At 39.1% G+C, this 18,966-nt stretch overlaps 1 protein-coding gene across 2 annotated transcripts in view; it reads right to left on the bottom strand.

Moving 5' to 3' along the window:
• The window catches only part of COL11A1 (collagen type XI alpha 1 chain), a 700,769-nt gene that overhangs the window by 152,595 nt on the left and 529,208 nt on the right, over positions 1–18,966 (bottom strand). For both annotated transcript variants that reach the window (XM_030205574.1, XM_030205575.1), the window contains 2 exons: positions 15,815–15,922; positions 1,029–1,082 (listed from right to left, as the gene is read on the bottom strand). In XM_030205574.1, coding sequence (XP_030061434.1) covers positions 1,029–1,082; positions 15,815–15,922 — 162 coding nt within the window. The remainder of the gene's footprint in view (positions 1–1,028; positions 1,083–15,814; positions 15,923–18,966) is intronic.

Below are 18,966 nucleotides of genomic sequence, written 5' to 3'. Positions count from 1 at the left end.
ACTGAGGATGCATTAGGTGAATCCGCCTTCACTGTGCATAATTTTTAAATGATTTTTTGCCTTATTTCTAACCTTTATTTCTTTCTTTATTTTTTGATTTGACTTTGCGTTATTAGTTTTCTGACTAGTCAATCTTATGGTATGCCTTTTTTCAGAGGGTGTTGTAACGTAAGAATATAAGAATAGCCATACTGGGTCAGACCAATGGTCTATCTAGCCCAATATCCTGCTTCCAACAGTGGCCAATCCAGGTCACAAGTCCCTAGCAGAAACCCAAATAGTAGCAACATTCCATGCTACCAATCCCAGGGCAAGCAGTGGTTTCCCCATGGCTGTCTGGAAAGCGGACTCTAGACTTTTCCTCCAGAAACTTTCCAAACTATTTTAAAACCAAGATACGCTAACCGCTGTTACCGCATCCTCCAACAATGAGTTCCAGAGCTTAACTATTCTTTGAGTGAAAAACATTTCTTCCTATTTGTTTTAAAAGTATTTTCATGTAATTTCATTGAGTGTCCTCTGGTTTTGTACTTTTTGAAAGGATTTTGTAGACCTCAATCATACACCCCCTCAGCCATTTCTTTTCCATGCTAAAGAGTCCTAGTCTTTCCTCAAAATAAAGTGGTTTACACATTAAGCCCTGATGCAGGCAGAACTGTCAAAACATATTGGGCTTTTGATCAAATCCTTGAAAAATTGTATTTCAGATGATACACCACTCTATTTGGATTGCTCTCTATGAGATCCTTGTACAAAGGCGCTCTAGCATTTTTAGCGTATACATTAAATATGCATGTGCTAAATGCTAGAGATGCCCATATATTTCTCAGAGCATCCCTATCGTTTAGCGTGCGCTAAAAATGCTAGCACATCTTTGTAAAAGACCCCATATGCTTTTTTAAGCTTTTATATAGACACAATATTTTTATATCATTTCCACTGCTCTTTGGTTTTTTGGTATGTTGAAATGGTTACATGTAGAGTTTTGAAAGCTATTTGCTTTTACTAATTAAACATAAAGTACTTACCATTGGACCAACATCACCGTTTTCTCCCTTCTCACCAGGTGGGCCAGGTAGACCCTAATAAAATAAAATGAATGCAATTGATTTGTCAAGGATTGTTTCACACATCTTTTGAAAATACTATAAAATGAAATAGAAAGACAGTATTCTTTTCAATATGCAACAGGACAATATAACTTCTTAGTTATTTTTTAACCACATAGAAAAATTATAAATGCATATGAACATCTAATGATCCCCTGATATGCAAATAAAAACATGGGAGATTTAAGAGTATAATTATTAAGGTGTGTTACAGCAATAACACATGTAATTTTCCCTTTTATTTCATATTAAATAGCAATAACATTTGTTATATGATTGGAACACATGGTAATATATGCTACCACAGGATACAAAACAAAGAGATGCAAAGTACGCAAATGAATACAAAATTCCTAAATCAACGGCATTACTTTGCAGGTAGGTACAGTTTGGGCAGAGCATAGGCAGAGTGCACAATTACCTGCATAAATTATAGAATACTAATGCGATACCCCAGCCAAGAGTTGTGGGTGGCCCTGCAAAATTGACCAAAGCCAGACACGGAATGTAAATAAGAAAATAACTGGTTTATTAACTGAGCCCAGGAACATAACATCAAATCTCTCTGGTTTAGTAAGCACAGTCTTAAGCAGCACCTCTGGCGGCAGGCCCAGACAGTCTGTGGGTGGTGGGACTTCTCTGCACACAGCCATAAGTTCTCAGTTGAGCCACACATCAAAATACAATTTGCAAGTATTAGTCGAATAGCAAAAGTGGCTTACCTCAGCCAAGTTCTGGTAACGTACCCATCAGCTAGGAGCCCTTACACTATAGGGTGGCTTCTCTCCTCTTGGGACTTCTGTATCGGGGCCTCCCTGTTCTGACCTTTAAGAGGGCTTTACCTCTTGTTCACTGTCAAGCCCCACCTTCTTAGCCAGACAGCCCAGCATCCCTATGCTCACTTGACTATGAAACAGTCTCTGACCTGGCATGTTTAGCACTAGCATTTACACCAGGTTTCAACAAGCGTAAGTCCTCATACCCAAAGTTGTGTGTGGGAATCCACGCTAAGCGCTATTCCATAAACGTTGTTCAGCAATAAGCAACTTTTATAAAATTGGCACTTAGTGCAGATCTTAATGCCACCTAATTTTAGGTGCCATTTATTGAATCTGGCTCTTAACATGCGGTTAATATGTGAAAACAGGCTGACACAATTGCAGTGAGGCATTTTGCGGTAGTTTGCCTGTTATCATATTAAGGAATTTCTAAGGGGCCCTTCTACTAAGCGTCACTAAGCCCAACGCAGACTTACTTCTCGCTATTCCAGAACTACCTCTGGGCTACCGCAGGAGCCTGGCGGAAGTTCACACCTCCTGCCTGTGCCATTTCCAGTGCTATTTTTGTAGCACCAGTGCTTACCTGGCAGCAATTGGGCAGCACCTCACATTACGCAATTACTGCTGGGTTAGCACAGGAGCTCTTACTGTCACCTCAATGGGTGGCGGTAAGTGCTCCCCCCCAAAAACAAATGCTCACATAACAAGTGATTTATTTACCACATGCAGCTTTTTACACTCTGCAGTAAAAGGGGGGCCTCAGTGTGAGTCAACAACAAGCACTGATGCTAACGAAGGCCCCCTTTTACCGCAGCTTAGTAAAAGGACCCCTCAGACTTTTTCTGTCAGGGAGCATAACATGGGTGGGCAATAGGTATAGAAGCTTTAGCCATCTAGCTCATTATACCTACCATATGCTAACTGGATAAGGGACAGCTAATGAGGGAACATGTAACACCAAGAAGGTGCTAAGTGCTCCTGCATTAACTCTGAAGAGATACCATGTGCTAATGGGAACATACACATGTCCTGAATTAAAAAAAATACTATTGAATTTAATTAAAGAAAACTTGTATCTTCAAAATAGAGTGGAAATACTAGAGAATTATCAACGTTCAAATGCTCTTAGACTGATTAATTTTCCTAAGCAGATTGCCATTTCTCCATTGATAACCTTCAAACAGTATTTAACAGAAGTTCTAAAAATTCCAGAAAAATCACATCCACCAATTTCAAAGATTTTCTATGTAGAACCGTTTCGGAAGAAAGAACTATTACAAAAAGAGGAGGCAAATGTTCAATCTTTGGACTTAAATTTGACTCAAATTATTGAGGGAGACAATGTGGGCCTGACAACTGCTACACTCAAAGTGATTTTCATACTTCAACCGGACAGAGACTGGATACTTAAGCAATTTTTTCTTAATAAAAGACCAGGTTTCCTTAACTGTAAAATCAGAATGTACCCGGATGTCTCTAGAACTACGCAGAAAAAAAGGCAGGAATTTCTTAAACTGAGACCAAAAGTAATGCAACTTGGGGCATTATTTTGGCTGAACTTTCCTTGCAAGTGTGTGATAAAAATAAATTCAATTAAGTATGTATTTTTTGAGGCAAGTCAACTGAATTCCTTCTTAGAAGTAAAGTTGGGAGATCCACTGCAGCCATTACCAGGGACAATAGTAACATCAACCCCATAGATAGTTTGTATTGTCTGGACAGCTTATACCGGCCAACATGATTTGATTTTAGAAGTTGGCTTCTAAAAAACTTACAGGTTTCCTTAAAATTGTGAAAACCCCCTGCTAATTGTGGACTATAGACGAGTAATGGATCTTTTTTCTTATTTCCTTAAAATTTATGTTTTGATAATCTTTGTTTTAAGATACTAAATCGTCTTTATCTGTATTCAAGATGTTCTTGATGTAATTAAAAATATAAATAAATAAATTAAAAAAAAAAATACTATAAATGCCTCCACTAATTGCTGGGTTAGATTTTCAGCTATCGTGCAGCAACATCTCATTTTATGCCGTGTTAACTGCAAATCCTAATACACTTTAGTAAGGAGGCCCTAAAGTAATTAAGGAAAGATAAGACACAACTGGGGTAAGTTATGGGAGGTACAGATATAGAGACGTGATGGTCTTAGAAGACCATTTTCTCTGTAAGAAATTAGGCTAAAAAATAGTTGGTATCTGTGTAAAATGTTGTTTTACACAGAACTGGTGGAGTTTATTTTTCAGAAATTATATACACTTTTGTGGATTTTACATATGCATGGATCCAAAAGAAAAACTCACTTCTGTCAGATTCCTCATGTTCTCCATGACATGTCATGAAAATGATAGAACACCAATCATATGGTATTAGGGTCATGCTCATAATGATTTCTTAAACCTTTGTTTCCTTGATGTATGTTTTTAGTGTTATATAATAATCTTATTCACCATTTGGAATTGATTTAAGTCTAGGGCAGCAGGTGGAAAATGAATGAATAAATAAAAAAAAAACTGCAGAGACCTCTAGTGGCTCTATCAGGATAATGGAGTTTGACCTTTTTCTTACCCTAACAGGTTTGGATCAAAAGGATTGCTCTCCTGCCAATGATTGACAAAGGTAGGAGGAGCCACCTCTTACAAGGAAACTGAAGTGGTATAAATCCCTAGCCAAAGGGAGTTTTCTTTGTTTCTTTGTTGTTCGCTCCTGCTTCCCTGGCCACTGCACTATTACACAGCACCTGAAGAGAAAAGGATTAGGGGGCAGTTACAGAACCTATAAAGCTGCTGTACTTTCCACGAGTGACTAGTCCACCGCTACATACTTCCAAGTAAAAAAGGAGAAGTGCTAGATGAACAAGCCTTGAGGAAGGGGGGGGGGGGGGCAGAGGGGAATCCCTGAAGATCTACAAAATAAAGAAAGCCAGTAATAGTGCCCCATCTAAAGGTATTTACACCTAATAAGGCTCCAAGGGCCCTGACAAAACAGATAGGAGACTTACAGAAAAGCTTTCCTCTGGGTAGAGGGGCCTCCGCAGAGAATAAAACTGTAAAACAACCATTAAGAACCTCTATCGGGAATTGTGTTTATAAGGAAACCTACTAAAGATGTTTTATTGTTAAAAATTATTTTTTTTACTTCTGTCTGTAAATAGCTGAGGCCAAGAAGTTGGTGGTCTAGTGGCTCCAGTCCCAAAATGGCTGATGTGACCTGTAGCAACAATGTTGCAAGACTGCCACTGGAAGTCACTGTAGCCCTTTTCAATAAGGAAGACAGAAGGGGCAGGCATGTGCAAGAACAGCTTCTACACCAAGTTTCCAGTAGACCATCCAGCAAAAAGCAGGCCCTGAGGGTGGGGATTGGCTTACAGGTGTGTTGGAAGGGAGCTGTCTCTGTTCAGGAGGAGGTGAGTGGTGGCGATGAAGGAGGGACAACACAAGGAAGAGAGGGAAATAATACCGGTCATCACAGGGATGGGGAAAGTGGGGGAATGCCAGCAGATTCGAGTATTTAAATTCTGGCCATAAAATCTTGGATTATACTTGAGTATATACAGTAGATTATCTGTGCCAATGTCTTCCTGGTGAAAGCTTTTGCTGGCCCTGACCTCCCTACAAACTGTAATATTTTACTAGAAAATAACTCACTGGGCAAGAAAGGGTTACACAATTTAATAGGGATAATAGTGTTCTCACCAATTACCAGGCAGGCAAACTGCACTTTTTTTTTTATTAAAAGTTACCTGCTGGTCAAGAAAGGGTTGCACAATTTAATAGGGAAAATATTGTTCTCACCAATTACAAGGCATTGTCTTCATGTAGTTATACATTTTACTGATCTTCACACTCAATTTTCTCTCATTTCTGCAACCATCTCTCTCTCCTCTTTCCATTCACTTTACAACTCTCCTGAACTTTGAGAATAAATACCACCATCAGGCTTATTTTCGAAAGAGAAGGGCGCCCATCTTTCAACCCAAATCGGGAGATGGGTGTCCTTCTCCCATGGTCGCCCGAATCGGCATATTCGAAAGCTGATCTTGGGCGTCCTCAACTGCTTTCCGTTGCGGGGATGACCAAAGTTTACAGGGCATGTCGGAAGCATAGCAAAGGCAGGACTGGGGCGTGCCTAACACATGGGCATCTTCGACCAATAATGGAAAAAAGAAGGGCGTCCCTGACGAGCACTTGGGCGACTTTACTTGGTCCATTTTTTCTTACGACCAAGCCTCAAAAAGGTGCCCAAACTGACTAGATGACCACCGGAGGGAATTGGGGATGACCTCCACCAGTAGTCACTAACCCCCTCCCACTTTAAAAAAAACTTTTTAAATATTTTTCCAGCCTCTATGCTAGCCTCAAATGTCATACCCAGCTCCATGACAGCAGTATGCAGGTCCCTGGAGCAGTTTTAGTGGGTGCAGTGCACTTCAGGCAGACAGACCCAGGCCCATACCCCCCTACCTGTTACAGTTGTGGTGGTAAATGTCAGCCCTCCAAAACCCACCACAAACCCACTGTACCCACATGTAGATGCCCCCCTTCACCCCTTAGGGCTATGGTAGTGTTGTACAGTTGTGAGCAGTGGTTTTTTTTTGGGGGGGGGGGGGCTCAGCACCCAAGGTAAGGGAGCTATGCACCTGTGAGCAATTTGTGAAGTCCACTGCAGTGCCCTCTAGGGTGCACGGTTGGTGTCCTGGCATGTGAGGGGGACCAGTGCACTACGAATGCTGGCTCCTCCCATGACCAAATAACTTGGATTTGGTCGTTTCTGAAATGGGCGTCCTCGGTTTCCATTATCGGCAAAAATCGGGGACGCCCATCTAAGATTGACCTAAATTTCACGATTTGGTCATCCCCGATGGTATTATTGAAATGAAAGATGGATGCCCATCTTGTTTTGATAATTCGGGTTTCCCCGCCCCTTCGCCGGGACGTCCTGCGAGGACGTCCTCAGGAAACATGTGCGCCCCTTTCGATTATGCCCCTCCATGTAATGCAACTGGTAATGAATTTGTATATTCAGCCAATATCCTCTCCAGCTCACTTTGCATTGATCTGATGAAGGATAACAGCTTTTTTCTGCAAAGCTAGTAACAAATTTATTATGGTGATACTGAATACACTGTGTTTGATTTATTTCTATAACTCATCTGTAATAAATTATAAGGAATGCTTAGGTGAGGGCTCAGAAACAAGTTGTCTCCTGTCTTTTACAGTTCTATAAATGGCTTCACCCTTAGTAACTGTACAAGTGGTATCCAGGGTAATGCCAATACCTATCCCATTTCCCTCATATGAAAAGCACTAAATAATTATGGAGTTTTGGTATCTGCTCTCATAAATGGAGAACAGTTCAATAATCTCAAAAGCCATTTTATCTGATGGTGACTGAACCAACAAATCATATGTAAAGGTCTTTTCTATCAGCTTCTACTCCCACTGCACATTTTTTCATCAATAAACTTTGACTTATCGTTGCAATCAGCAGAATTTTTAGATGATCCTGTTTTATGTACACACTTTTTTCAGGTTTATTGCTCAATTTAGCCATTGCTGGCAATATTTCATTGGTAAAGCTGTTGTTGTCAGAGGCTTTGCTCTTACCATGAGAAATAAAGCAAAGAAGGAAAAGGAACTCCTAACTTCCAGCAAGAATTTACTGAAATGAATACATATCCAATCTTAGTGCATGGAGAGCGGGCTTGATGGATAGCAGAAAAAAGAGAAGCATTTGTGGCAGTCCACTGATTTGGATCTCTGTTTACTTGAAAAATTTCAGAATATCCCATTCCTTAGTGATGGTTAAGATGATGAGGAATCTGTATAATCATTGCCCTGTATCTGCTATATTGAAGTCAAGACAGGGAATGACTGTGTAGGTGGCTATCATAAAAACATCAAAATAACCATACTGTGTCAGACTGATTGTCCATCTAGCCCAGTATCCTGTTTCCACAGTGGCCACAGTACCTGGCAGAATCCCAAATAGTAGCAAGAATAAATGCTACCAAACCCAGGGCAAGCAGTGGCTTTCCTCATGTCTGCCTCAATAGCAGACTATAGACTTTTCCTCCAGGAACTTGTCCAAACCTTTTTTTAAACCCAGGTACATTAACCACTGTAACAGCATCCTCCAGCATCAATTTCCAGAACTTAATTATTCGCTGTCTGAAAAAATATATTACATATCAGGAATGTCACAAGCCACCAACGTGCCCTGTGCAACACGCCACCAAACATTCTTGGTCCTGTCCACTTGCATTATGACTACAAGGAAAACCAATGGATGGAGCACAATTTTGGTGTCCCAGCTTTCCTTGTGTCCTGTGTAGCTGCACCAGCTGTAAATAGTTTCCAAGTTTAACCAATATTTGATATATTGCTTATTTCATGGATCATGCTTAGTGGTGTACATAATTAAAACAATACAAAATCAGCAAGAAAGGAAATTTTCAACAGTAAAGAGAAACATAGTTAAAGGCAAAGTATAGTTAAATGCAAGCAGAGTGATTTTTCGTTGCTTCCATGCCACACGAGGCTACCCAGAGAACCACCAGAAACAGCTAGCTACCTCCAGAATCGAATCCCTAAATAAAAATGTCTTCAAAATGATCTTAAATGTTTGGAATACTCCTTCTAATCTAAAAAATAAAGGCAAAGTATTCCAATGTGTAGGACTCATAACACTAAAAATGGTATCAAGACAAATAATCCTAAAAGATGGTATAACTAAAGTGTTATATTGAGAAGACCAAAGAGATCTATTGGGATTATAAGGAATAATAAGACAAAATAAATAAAGAGGATTACAAGAATACAGAACCTTATGAACAATTGTTAGAACTGTATAGAAATTCTATGAGAAACTTGAAGCCAATGTTCAACCAATTTAACTGCCTTATTCTGAACAACTTGTAACAGTTGCAAATCTGAAGCGCAAATGCCAATTAATAATACTTTGCAATAATCTAAGTGGCTTATAACCAGTGCATGAATGAATACATGTAACGCAGATCTAATAAATAAATGCCTGATAGAAAAAAAACATTGAATATCCGGGCTCAGTGCCGACCATGGGAGTGAGCCAGTCTAACTCCTGTGGTCTGAATATTGGCCCCTGTATCTCTAACCTATCTATTCTTTTTCTGCAACTATCAGGATGCAAAACTATTTCCCAGTACATGGACAATTCTTTTTTTTTGTGGGAGACGATGTAGTGAAATGCAAAAATCTCATAACATTTTTGAGGGAATAACAGAGAACTTTGGTGTTCTACTGAATTAGATGTCTAGGAAAAAAAAGTTTCCAAACTGCCTCAGAAGAAACTATGAAAGATAGGGGAGTCCCCAAAGGTGGAAAAAAGACAACCCTAAACCAATTTCAGTCTCTTATGGGCCTGCTCAGTTTGGCAGAAAGGGTTATGTCAATGAGCAGAGTATTTGTAATACACAGCACTAGCCATGGCAAGTATGTCAAAATGCTATTAATTTATCAAAGTGACAAGAGCAATCAGAGGTGATTTGTGGAACATATTTCCAGTCTTTCAATATCTGAGACTTATGGCTTGACTACACAGTATACAACAGAAAAAGTAAGAGATAGATGCTTAAAACTCTGAAGCTGTACTGAACAGTGCTGGAGAAATAGTGCCAGAACAGCACAGAAAAACAACTCCCTAATGCTCAATGCTAATGAGATGCAAATATAGATGCACTCATAGTGCTGAGCATTAGGGGGCTGTTTAGAGGTTAGGGGGAGGATGTTGTCTGGTGCATGCACTCAAGAGTTGTATGGTAAGCAAAGCTCTTGGGCACATGCCCAGAACACCAGAGGGGGGAGAACGAGAGGAGGAGGAAGAAGTACCAGTTGCCAGGCAGTAAAGAGGAGAAGAGGAAGTAATAAGAACCTTCATTTTGCTGATCTGCCGGGTGTCTAATGCAGCCTCTGTCTCTCCTTGCAAAGTTGTTTTACTCAAATCAACTGCAACCTTTTTTTTTTCCAAAATCTCCATATCCCATAATCACAGGTCCAAAAGAATCATTCCCAGACTGGCCGGAGCCATATTATTTCAGCTCCCATGACCTGTGCCGGGTCCCTAGCCTGTAAGGAAACCCTACCAGTCTGACATATTCCAGCGGGTTGGGTACCCCAAACACTCTACGCCAGCTTTGAGCTGGCGTAGGGTTACAGTGGAAAGAGCGCCCTTGTTTGGCATGCTATCTGTTGAGCATTGGGGAGGAATAGGGAATAACCTCATCAGCATGCACTTGCATGCTCATTGCACTGTGAGCCAGCGAGCTCATGGATTCACGTGCTTGTCGGTTCAGTGCATTCTGACTAGCAAATGCGGGTGCTAATCTGGTGTTAATGGCCTCTAGTGCCCTCATTTGCTTCTAAGCATCTTTACTGATGCTTAAGGAGTGTCTTTTAACATTTGCTCTGAAGGACCATGATAAGGAAAGGTGTGGCTGGGTTAATTTTCATTTCCCAATTTGCAATGTTAATTGATCATCTGTATGTTTTTATTTTTTATTTTTTTACTTTCTATTTATGCATTATTTTTATTTATACATTCATTTTACTTGTTTATTGATATGCTTTTATTTGTATTTGTGCAGACTCCTGAGGAAGGCACCACGTGTGCCGAAACATGGTACCTTGTTGAGTCATCATTTATTAAAGTTTATCACCCTTTTCCAGAGTCTCTGGTCTGTTTTGAAGAGCCAGATTCTGTTCCCACTCCTTGCTCTCAACAAATGTTTGTGACCAGACAGATCATATTTTTTAAATTATTCCCTCTCATAGTTGCCTTGCAACTATTGGGGCCATAGTTTAAAAAATAAAAGTATGGTGTTTAGTACAGACTGTTCAGCCCCTGCACAAACCATTAATAGAATATTCATATGAATACAAAATGAGGCTATTTTGCTTAGGGAACTAATACTGCTCTGACTAATGGGGAATGTCAGTGTTTGCAATTTCTCCAGAAATCCCAAATTATATCAGGTTTCTTATTCTGCTTTAATTGTTTTGCTTTGAGGTCATTGGTCCTGTCTGCTGATATTTGTTCCAGCAATGGTGTGATATTTTGGCACAGTGAGATCTGAGATTTGATACTGAATTTGCAGTCTTTGAGTTCTAAAAGGAGTTATGCCAGAGCAATATCAAATTGATATTTTTTTGTACACATGGAGATGTGGAATACCACTGAACCAACAGAGTGATATATAGTGAAGTTCATTTTGGAAAACTAAAAGGAAAATACTTCTAGATTCATAATGGCATCAAAGTGATTTCCTAATTTCATGTCTTGCTCTTTGAGGATCTCAAAGATAGCTTTGTAATCAAAAGATGATGAGGGGGTGGGTTAAGTCTCAAGGACAAAGGGTGACAAGAGGCATTCTATAACTTTGAATAACAAACCACAATACCGAGACTGATGATTTGACTTGAGAACCATAATGACAATGATTGGTGTGATTTTCAGTCTGGTGACTGATTTTATGAGTGCCCCACAATTTTTTTCTGTAATATCATTTATACTTACACCTTTTTACATGAAGCAAATTTTAAGAGGGACGCTAAACAGATACATTTACAGATAAGTTTCAAGTTTATTAAAAATTTGATATACTGCCTAAAAGTTATCCTTCTAAGCAGTTTATAATAAAATCAGTTATAAAAGAGAGAAATTAAAAAGAGAAAGGGAGATGCATAAATAAACAAGAATTTCATCATCAAGATAGGAGAAGAGAAGTTGGGGAGGGCATATTCAGAGCTGATATTACCTAATAACCAAGATCCCCCTCAAACACCATTCAGTTTGAAGAGGCTTCTGTAAAAATGAAAGCCTTTACGTTGTCTTTAAATTTATCTAGGTACTATTTCATAAGTTATCTGTAAAACGTTATACATATATGTACCATTTTAAACATGTTAGTGAAACAACTGGATTATGCCCATATAACTTTCTATGGATATACATTTAATTTCTGCTGTTTATCCTTTTCACTTACATGCTTAAAATTGTATGGATGGTGGCTGAATTTCACCACTATCTATATAACTTTAAGTCCTGCCCCTAGAAAGGTCCTTGCCACTCATAACTTTATACAGTTACATTTTGGCCATTTAGGGAACAATTCTATAGAGCACCAAAAGTTAGGAACCAAGAACACTGCATTAAGAACTAATTCTATAACAGCATTTCAGTACCCAGATTCTGTTACAAAATATAGTGTGTCCCTCCTGAAAAATGCCCCTTTTTTAAAGCAGTGGGAGGGGGGATTCTCAGGGAACTCACTATGGAGACAAGGGTTGGGATTTACAGCCTGGTGGGTGGATTTTGGAAGGGCCATCCTATTTGGTGAGAAGCTGTATGTGTGTACTCGGTGAAAAGAGCTCCTAGACTAAGGGAATGAGTCTGATCTCTGGAGGTTAGAATTACAGACTTGGAGGAGCTGAGGCAAACAGAGAGGTTTGTAGAGGAGGCCTACAGGGACATAGTAAAGAAGTCCCACCTCCAGACTGGCAACCTCTTTGCTCCCATGAGAAAGGTATCCTGAAGGAAATGATCCTGTAGCCAGGATCTGCCCTCCAGGGGATGCAATATCTTCTTGCACTGAGGATGTGTCTCCAGGGGCTTCTTCCCAGGACAGAAAGGTTAGGATGGCTGTTGTAGTTGGAAATTTGATTATTAGGCATGTAGATAGCTGGGTGTCTGGTGGACGTGAGGATTGCTTGGTCACTTGTCTGCCTGGTGTGAAGATGGCAGACCTCATGGAGCACCTAAGTGCTGTTTAAAAATACAATCCTGGAAACCCAGACCAGATATATTCCTTGTATTAAAACAGGAAAAAGGAAGGCCACATGGCAGCCAGCATAGTTAAAAAGTGAGGTGATGGAAGCTATTAAGAGCTAAAAGAAAATCCTTCAGAAAATGGAATAAGGATTTGACTGAAAATATTAGGAAACAGCATAAGGAATTCTAAGTCAAATGCAAAGCGCTGATAACAAAAGCAAAGAGAGACTTTGAAAAGAAAATTACATTGGAGGCAAAAAACACATAGGAATTTTTTTTAAAGGTATATTAGAAACAAGAAGCTGGCAAAAAAAATCATTTGGGCTGCTAGATGACTGAGGGGTAAAAAGGGCACTCAGGGAAGAGAAATCCACAGCAGAGAGATTAAATGAATTATTTGCTTCAACAAGGAAGATGTGGGAGAGAATATCAGTGCCAGAAATGGTACTCAATGCTAATGAGTCACAGATACAAGCAAATCTCTGTAAACCTGGAAGATGTAATGGGGTAATTTGACAAACTGAAGAGTAGCAAATTGCCTGGACTGGATGGTACATGTGATGCACATTGGTAAGAATAATCAGAACCATAGTTACCTAATTCTAGGGTCCACCTTAGGAGTCAGCACTCAAGAAAAAGATCTAGGTGTCAGTGTAGACAATACGCTGAAATCTTCTGCCCAGTGTACGGTGGATGCTAAGAATTATAAGGAAAGGGATTGCATTCAGTTCTAGTTGCTGTATCTCAAAAAGGATATAGCAGAATTAGAAAAGGTTCAACGAAGAGCAACCAAAATGATAAAGGGGATGGAACTCCTCTCATATGAGGAAAGGCTAAAGAGGTTAGGGCTCTTCAGCTTGGAAAAGAGATGGATAAAGGGAGATATGATTGAGGTCTACAAAATCCTAAGCGGTGTAGAATGAGTAGAAGTAAATTGATCTTTTACTTATTCCAAAAGAACCAAGACTAGAGGACACAAAAGGAAGTTACATGGACATACTTATAGGAGGAAAATATTTTTTTCACTCCACGAATAGTTAAGCTCCGAAACTCTTTGCTGGAGGATGTGGTAACAACGGTTAGTGTATCTGAGTTTAAAATAGGTTTGGACAAACTCCTGGAGGAAAAGTCCATAGTCTGTTATTGAGATGGACATGGGGAAGCCACTGCGTTTTCTGGGATTGGTAGCATGGAATGTTGCTATTAACTGGGTTTCTGCCAGGTACTTGTGACCTGGATTGGCCAAGGAGGATACTGGGCTAGATGGACCATTGGTCTGACCCAGTATGGCTAATATTATGTTATGAATACTGATAGAACTGAAAAATGAACTTGCAGAGCTATTGTTAGTAATATGCAATTTATCTTTAAAATCAAGCATGGTACCAGAAGACTGGAGGGTGGCCGATGTAATGCCAACTTTTTAAAAGGGTTCCATAGGTGATCAGGGAAATTATAGACCAGTGAGCCTGATGTCGGTGCTGGGCAAAATGGTAGAAACTATTATAAAGAACAAAATTGCAAAGCATACACATAAGTATGAATTAATGAGACAAAGCTAACAGGATTTAGTGAAGGGAAATCTTGCCTCGCCAATCTACTACATTTCTTTGAAAGGGTGAATAAGGATGGATAAAGGGTTGCTGGTCGATATTGTGTACCTGTATTTTCAAAAGGCATTTGACAAAGTACCTTATGAAAGATTCCAGAGGAAATTTGAAAGTCATGGGATAGGAGGTAATGTCCTATTGTGGATTTAAAATTGGTTAAAAGATAAAAACAGGAAGTAGGGTTAAGTGGTCAGTGTTCTCAATGATATCGGCTGTGGAGGGGCTCTTCAGTCTACAGCCGACATCTTGAAGCTAAGTAACATTACTTTCTAACCTTTATATATATTGAAATATTGACTGAAAGAAGGATTATTGTTTTTACTTATGAAGTCAATTAAGTTTCACACACACACACACACACACACACACACACACACACACACACACAAGAAAAGATACAAAAAGAAACCTGATATAATTTGGTGATTTCAGAGCGATTAAAAACAAAAACTGGCTAATCCCCATACTGAGGTCCATAAAAAAATTTTGTTACAACTTTCCATAAGTGTTTATATATGCAAGCTTTTTTACTGAGCAATCTCAGTTACATTGGAGCTTGTGAAATAAGTTAGTAAGCTTATCTATTGGAACTGTTTATGTGGTAACATTTATACATGCTCTGTGTAGGTGAAAATCTCTGTGTCTTCAACCTAGCCATTGTTGACCCTAGACTTTATAAAATAGGCCAGAAATAGGTGCCACCTTGCCCTCTGAACTTAGGCAGCCTTTTAGAAAGTTACCCCTATAGTGACTTATATGGTCAACTTATAACCATTATGTGAGTGGCAAAATTGAAACCAAACTAATTAAGCAGTCATCAATTGTTGCCAGCCACATAGAGGCTCTGAGGATTTAACCTTATTAATTCTAGTTTTTGATTAAAAGTTATTTTACATAATTTCATGCTAAATATAGTAAAATATAATTGTACCACCCACTAGATAGTTACTATCCCCTGACTTAGCATAGACAATAAAGGGATGCCACCAAATACACTCAACATTAGAAAGAAAATAGTTTTTTTTAACATTACAAAATAGATTTTTCTGAAATATGTTTCTCTTTTAGGGTTAAATCCATTTGTCTGACTGCAGCTGTGTTTCCTTTTCTAATAGTATCAAAACTCTTCAACTTAGTATAATCAAAATCATGCACTCGCTGAATTACATACTATAGAATAGATTAGATTAATTTTTATATAGGATGTGTTAGTATAACATAGCAACCTTGTATGTCTTAGCAAGTCTTCGATTAAAGCTACCTGATTCTAATAAGGCTGTATCCTACAGGAATACCCTGGGTCATGTTTTTCTATTGATTTGAACTTCAAATCTTGAGCTACTATCCTACAGCAAAGACAATCTAATTATGTATTTTTTTTCTTTCTTGAAAATAGAAAACAAATAAAATGCCTTGTGCCTTGTTACTATTCATATTTCTTTCTGTGTGATAAAAAATAAAGATATGATTTACCATATAAAAGAATAGATGCATCAATACTATATTAACATACTTGAAGACCGATGGGACCAGGTGGACCAGGAAAACCGCGTGACCCTTCATCACCTTTCTGACCAAACATTCCCTGCTGACCTCTTGGCCCTGGTTCCCCATCGCTTCCCTATAAAGAAAGAGCAGATGCTATTTTTAGGTAGAAGTATGAATATCTTGCACTTACAATTGACTACAGTACAGTATAAAACAAGCATCCATCTCATAAATTATTGAGAATGAATAAATGCAACTGTAAAGGTCTGATCAGAGAGACAACAGCTGATACAGAGGCCATTTTACAGATTGGCGGTAAGTCCAGTGTGGGCTTACCGCTCGCTCTTCCGGGATTACTGCCGGCCCAATGCATCTGCAAGCAGTAGTCTCACCCCGAGCATGCGCCATTTCCGAGGGAAAAAATAAAACCTCAGAAATGGATGGCGTGATGATAACCCGGCGGTAATCGGGCATTGCTGCGCACTGCCCATTTACTGCCAGGATAGCATGGTAGCCCTTATTGCCACCTCAATGGATGGTGGTAAGGGCTCCCTGCCACATGGCCATGTGTGTCTGGGGGCTTTTTTACCCGCTGCGCTAAAAAGGGCCCTGGCGCAGAAAAATGGCCCCTTACTATATGGTTAGCTTTGGGCCATTCAAATGGATATTTGGCCCAATACTTCCCAAACAATAGCCAAAACTCTATGGACAGACAAGCTATATGTGAACCTGCTGCTGGTGGACGTATTACTTGCTATGAATGTTAGCTTGATAGTTTACAAAATGTATTGCAGGTGCCTGCTGTCAACTTGTGCATAAGACAAACTATTTTTCCATAAGAGAATTTTACATGGAATAACAAAATATAAGCAAAAGATTATATGGTTTATAGTTATCATGCAAACATCAAGATATTTTACAATAAACATTTCCAATAAACAAAAAGAAAATAAATGGAACACCAGTATTTCTTTAAAAGAAGACCAAGACAACACAAAGGAGGGTATGATCAAGTGATAAAGGCAAATCTATCAAACATTTTCCCAGTTTATCTCAATAACAAAAAAATGAATATGTTCATGAGTGTTGTCACTTGTATTTCTCCATAATTAGAAATGCCAATTTTCTCGTCATAAGTCAAGAGGGCATAAGACCAAACATAAGCATATGATAATAGGAATGATCAGCCAGAAAATTCTTGTTTTGTGTCGTTTCTAGTAATGTTCATTTTATTCATTTTGTTTGGCCATGTTTTCTTCACAGGAGTAAAGTCATCGACACTGTTCCCTCTGTGTTGACTGAGAGTCCTCCAATTGCATTTCTGCCAGTAGAGGGTGGTGCTTCAGTATTATGTTCTCAATTGCTAGGGACAGGCAGGTCCTGAAACCTTGCAGAGCTTGCCTGTCCTTCTCTATTGACAATTTGATAGTAAAACAGCAGCCCCCAATGACAGAACTGTAGGCAAAGGACTCTTATTCAGCTTAGAGAGAACAGTGGTAATCGAGTGTGCACTCTTTTGAGATGGCACACTATCCCCAAATTCTATAAAACTTGCTAACAATTGTGTGTGCAAATTAACTGAATAATGGAGCCAGTTTGTACCAATAATTGTGATTTTAGCAAGCAATTATTGGTGCTAATTGGATTAGATTTACATGCATACATTTTGTGCACGGGTTCAAAAAGAGGGTATGGCCATTGATGGATCAAGGGTGTTCCTTTTATTTACACATGTTATTGTAGAATAAAGGGAATATGTGCCTAATTTAGGTGCAGGGATTTACACCAAGGTTTTGTTTGTGTAAATGGATGCTTCTAAATGCAGTCACGGTTTCCGGCGCTAAGCGCTATTCTATAAACAGTGTCTAACTTTGCTGTTTATAGAATAGCACCATGCATTATTTTTTTCAACATCAACTTTTTAGCTGCCATTTATTGAATTTAGTCCTACGTGCAAAGGTGGCGTATTATTTCTGAGAAAGTACGCACTATGCGTGCATGCGCAGTGTTTCAAGCATGGACATTGGATGCTCTCTTTGCAAACAGTGTGACCTCACTTGAAAGAATTTGCACTGTTTTATGTGTATCATCCTAGTAGGAGCTTAAGATCAGAAACAGCGATGCGTCTCTCTTGACTTAGTTATTCATGTTAGATATCATGAAACTAAGCTTGCAGCCTTTTCTATAGTAGTGTTTTAATTTGGAACTCTTTGAAGGGGCAGTTGTGTTTGTGTGCAGATGCCTTGCATTTTAAGCGACTTTTAAAGACCTCTTGGGGAGTTGTTTACTAAAGCTTAGCTCGAGTTAGCTGCAGTAGGGGCCATTTTATTCCTATGGGGCCTGCTGCAGATAACTAGAGCTACGATTTAGTAAACAACTCCCTTTTGGGCCCTTTTACTAAGCCACGTAAGCATCTACACTCGCCAAATGCATGCCAAAATGGAGTTACCACCTGGCTACCACGTGGCTCTTGTGGTAATTTCATTTTTGGTCCACGTCCGACAGGCATGGCCAAAAAATAATTTATTTTTGGTTGTGCGTATCGGACGCACGCCAAGTGGCATTTGATTTGCATAGGTCATTACCACCCGGTTACTGCATGAAATTTTACTGCTAGGTCAATGGCTGGCAGTAAGGTCACAGTCCTAAAATGGACGCGTGACAATTTTGATTTTGCTGCACGCCCATTTTCATCAAAAATTAAAAAAGGCCTTTTTAACAGGTGTGCTGAAAAATGGATCAGCACACACCCAAAGCCCGTGCCTACACTATCGCAAGACATTTTTCAGTGCACCTTAGTAAAAAGTACCCCTCTGTTTGCTGAAGCTTTTCGGTTAGTAGGACTGTGATAATTTTACAAAATTTTTGGCAACAATATGTCGTGATATCAATAGATCTAGTACTTTCTGTTTATGTATTTTAATAATTGTTTGTGTTATTTGTAATTGCTTTTTGCTATGTATTTTTGCTTTGTTTATTTTATTGAACATCACTTTGTTTTAAGTGATATAGAAATATGGAAAATAAATAAATAAAAATATCAACAAATGATAAAACACAAGTTTTGTGAGGGGGTCTACTTGTTTTCATTTGATAACAACATGCAATGACATGGGATATGATGTTCACATTTCCTATATAGTTGCAAACAAATGCCCATGCCTACATGATGATCCA

The sequence above is a fragment of the Microcaecilia unicolor genome, chromosome 6 (assembly GCF_901765095.1).
Source record: "Microcaecilia unicolor chromosome 6, aMicUni1.1, whole genome shotgun sequence".
Classification (NCBI taxonomy): domain Eukaryota; kingdom Metazoa; phylum Chordata; class Amphibia; order Gymnophiona; family Siphonopidae; genus Microcaecilia; species Microcaecilia unicolor.
The sequence above is the reverse complement of the archived record's forward strand: the minus strand, read 5'-3'. Positions and strand labels throughout refer to the sequence as shown.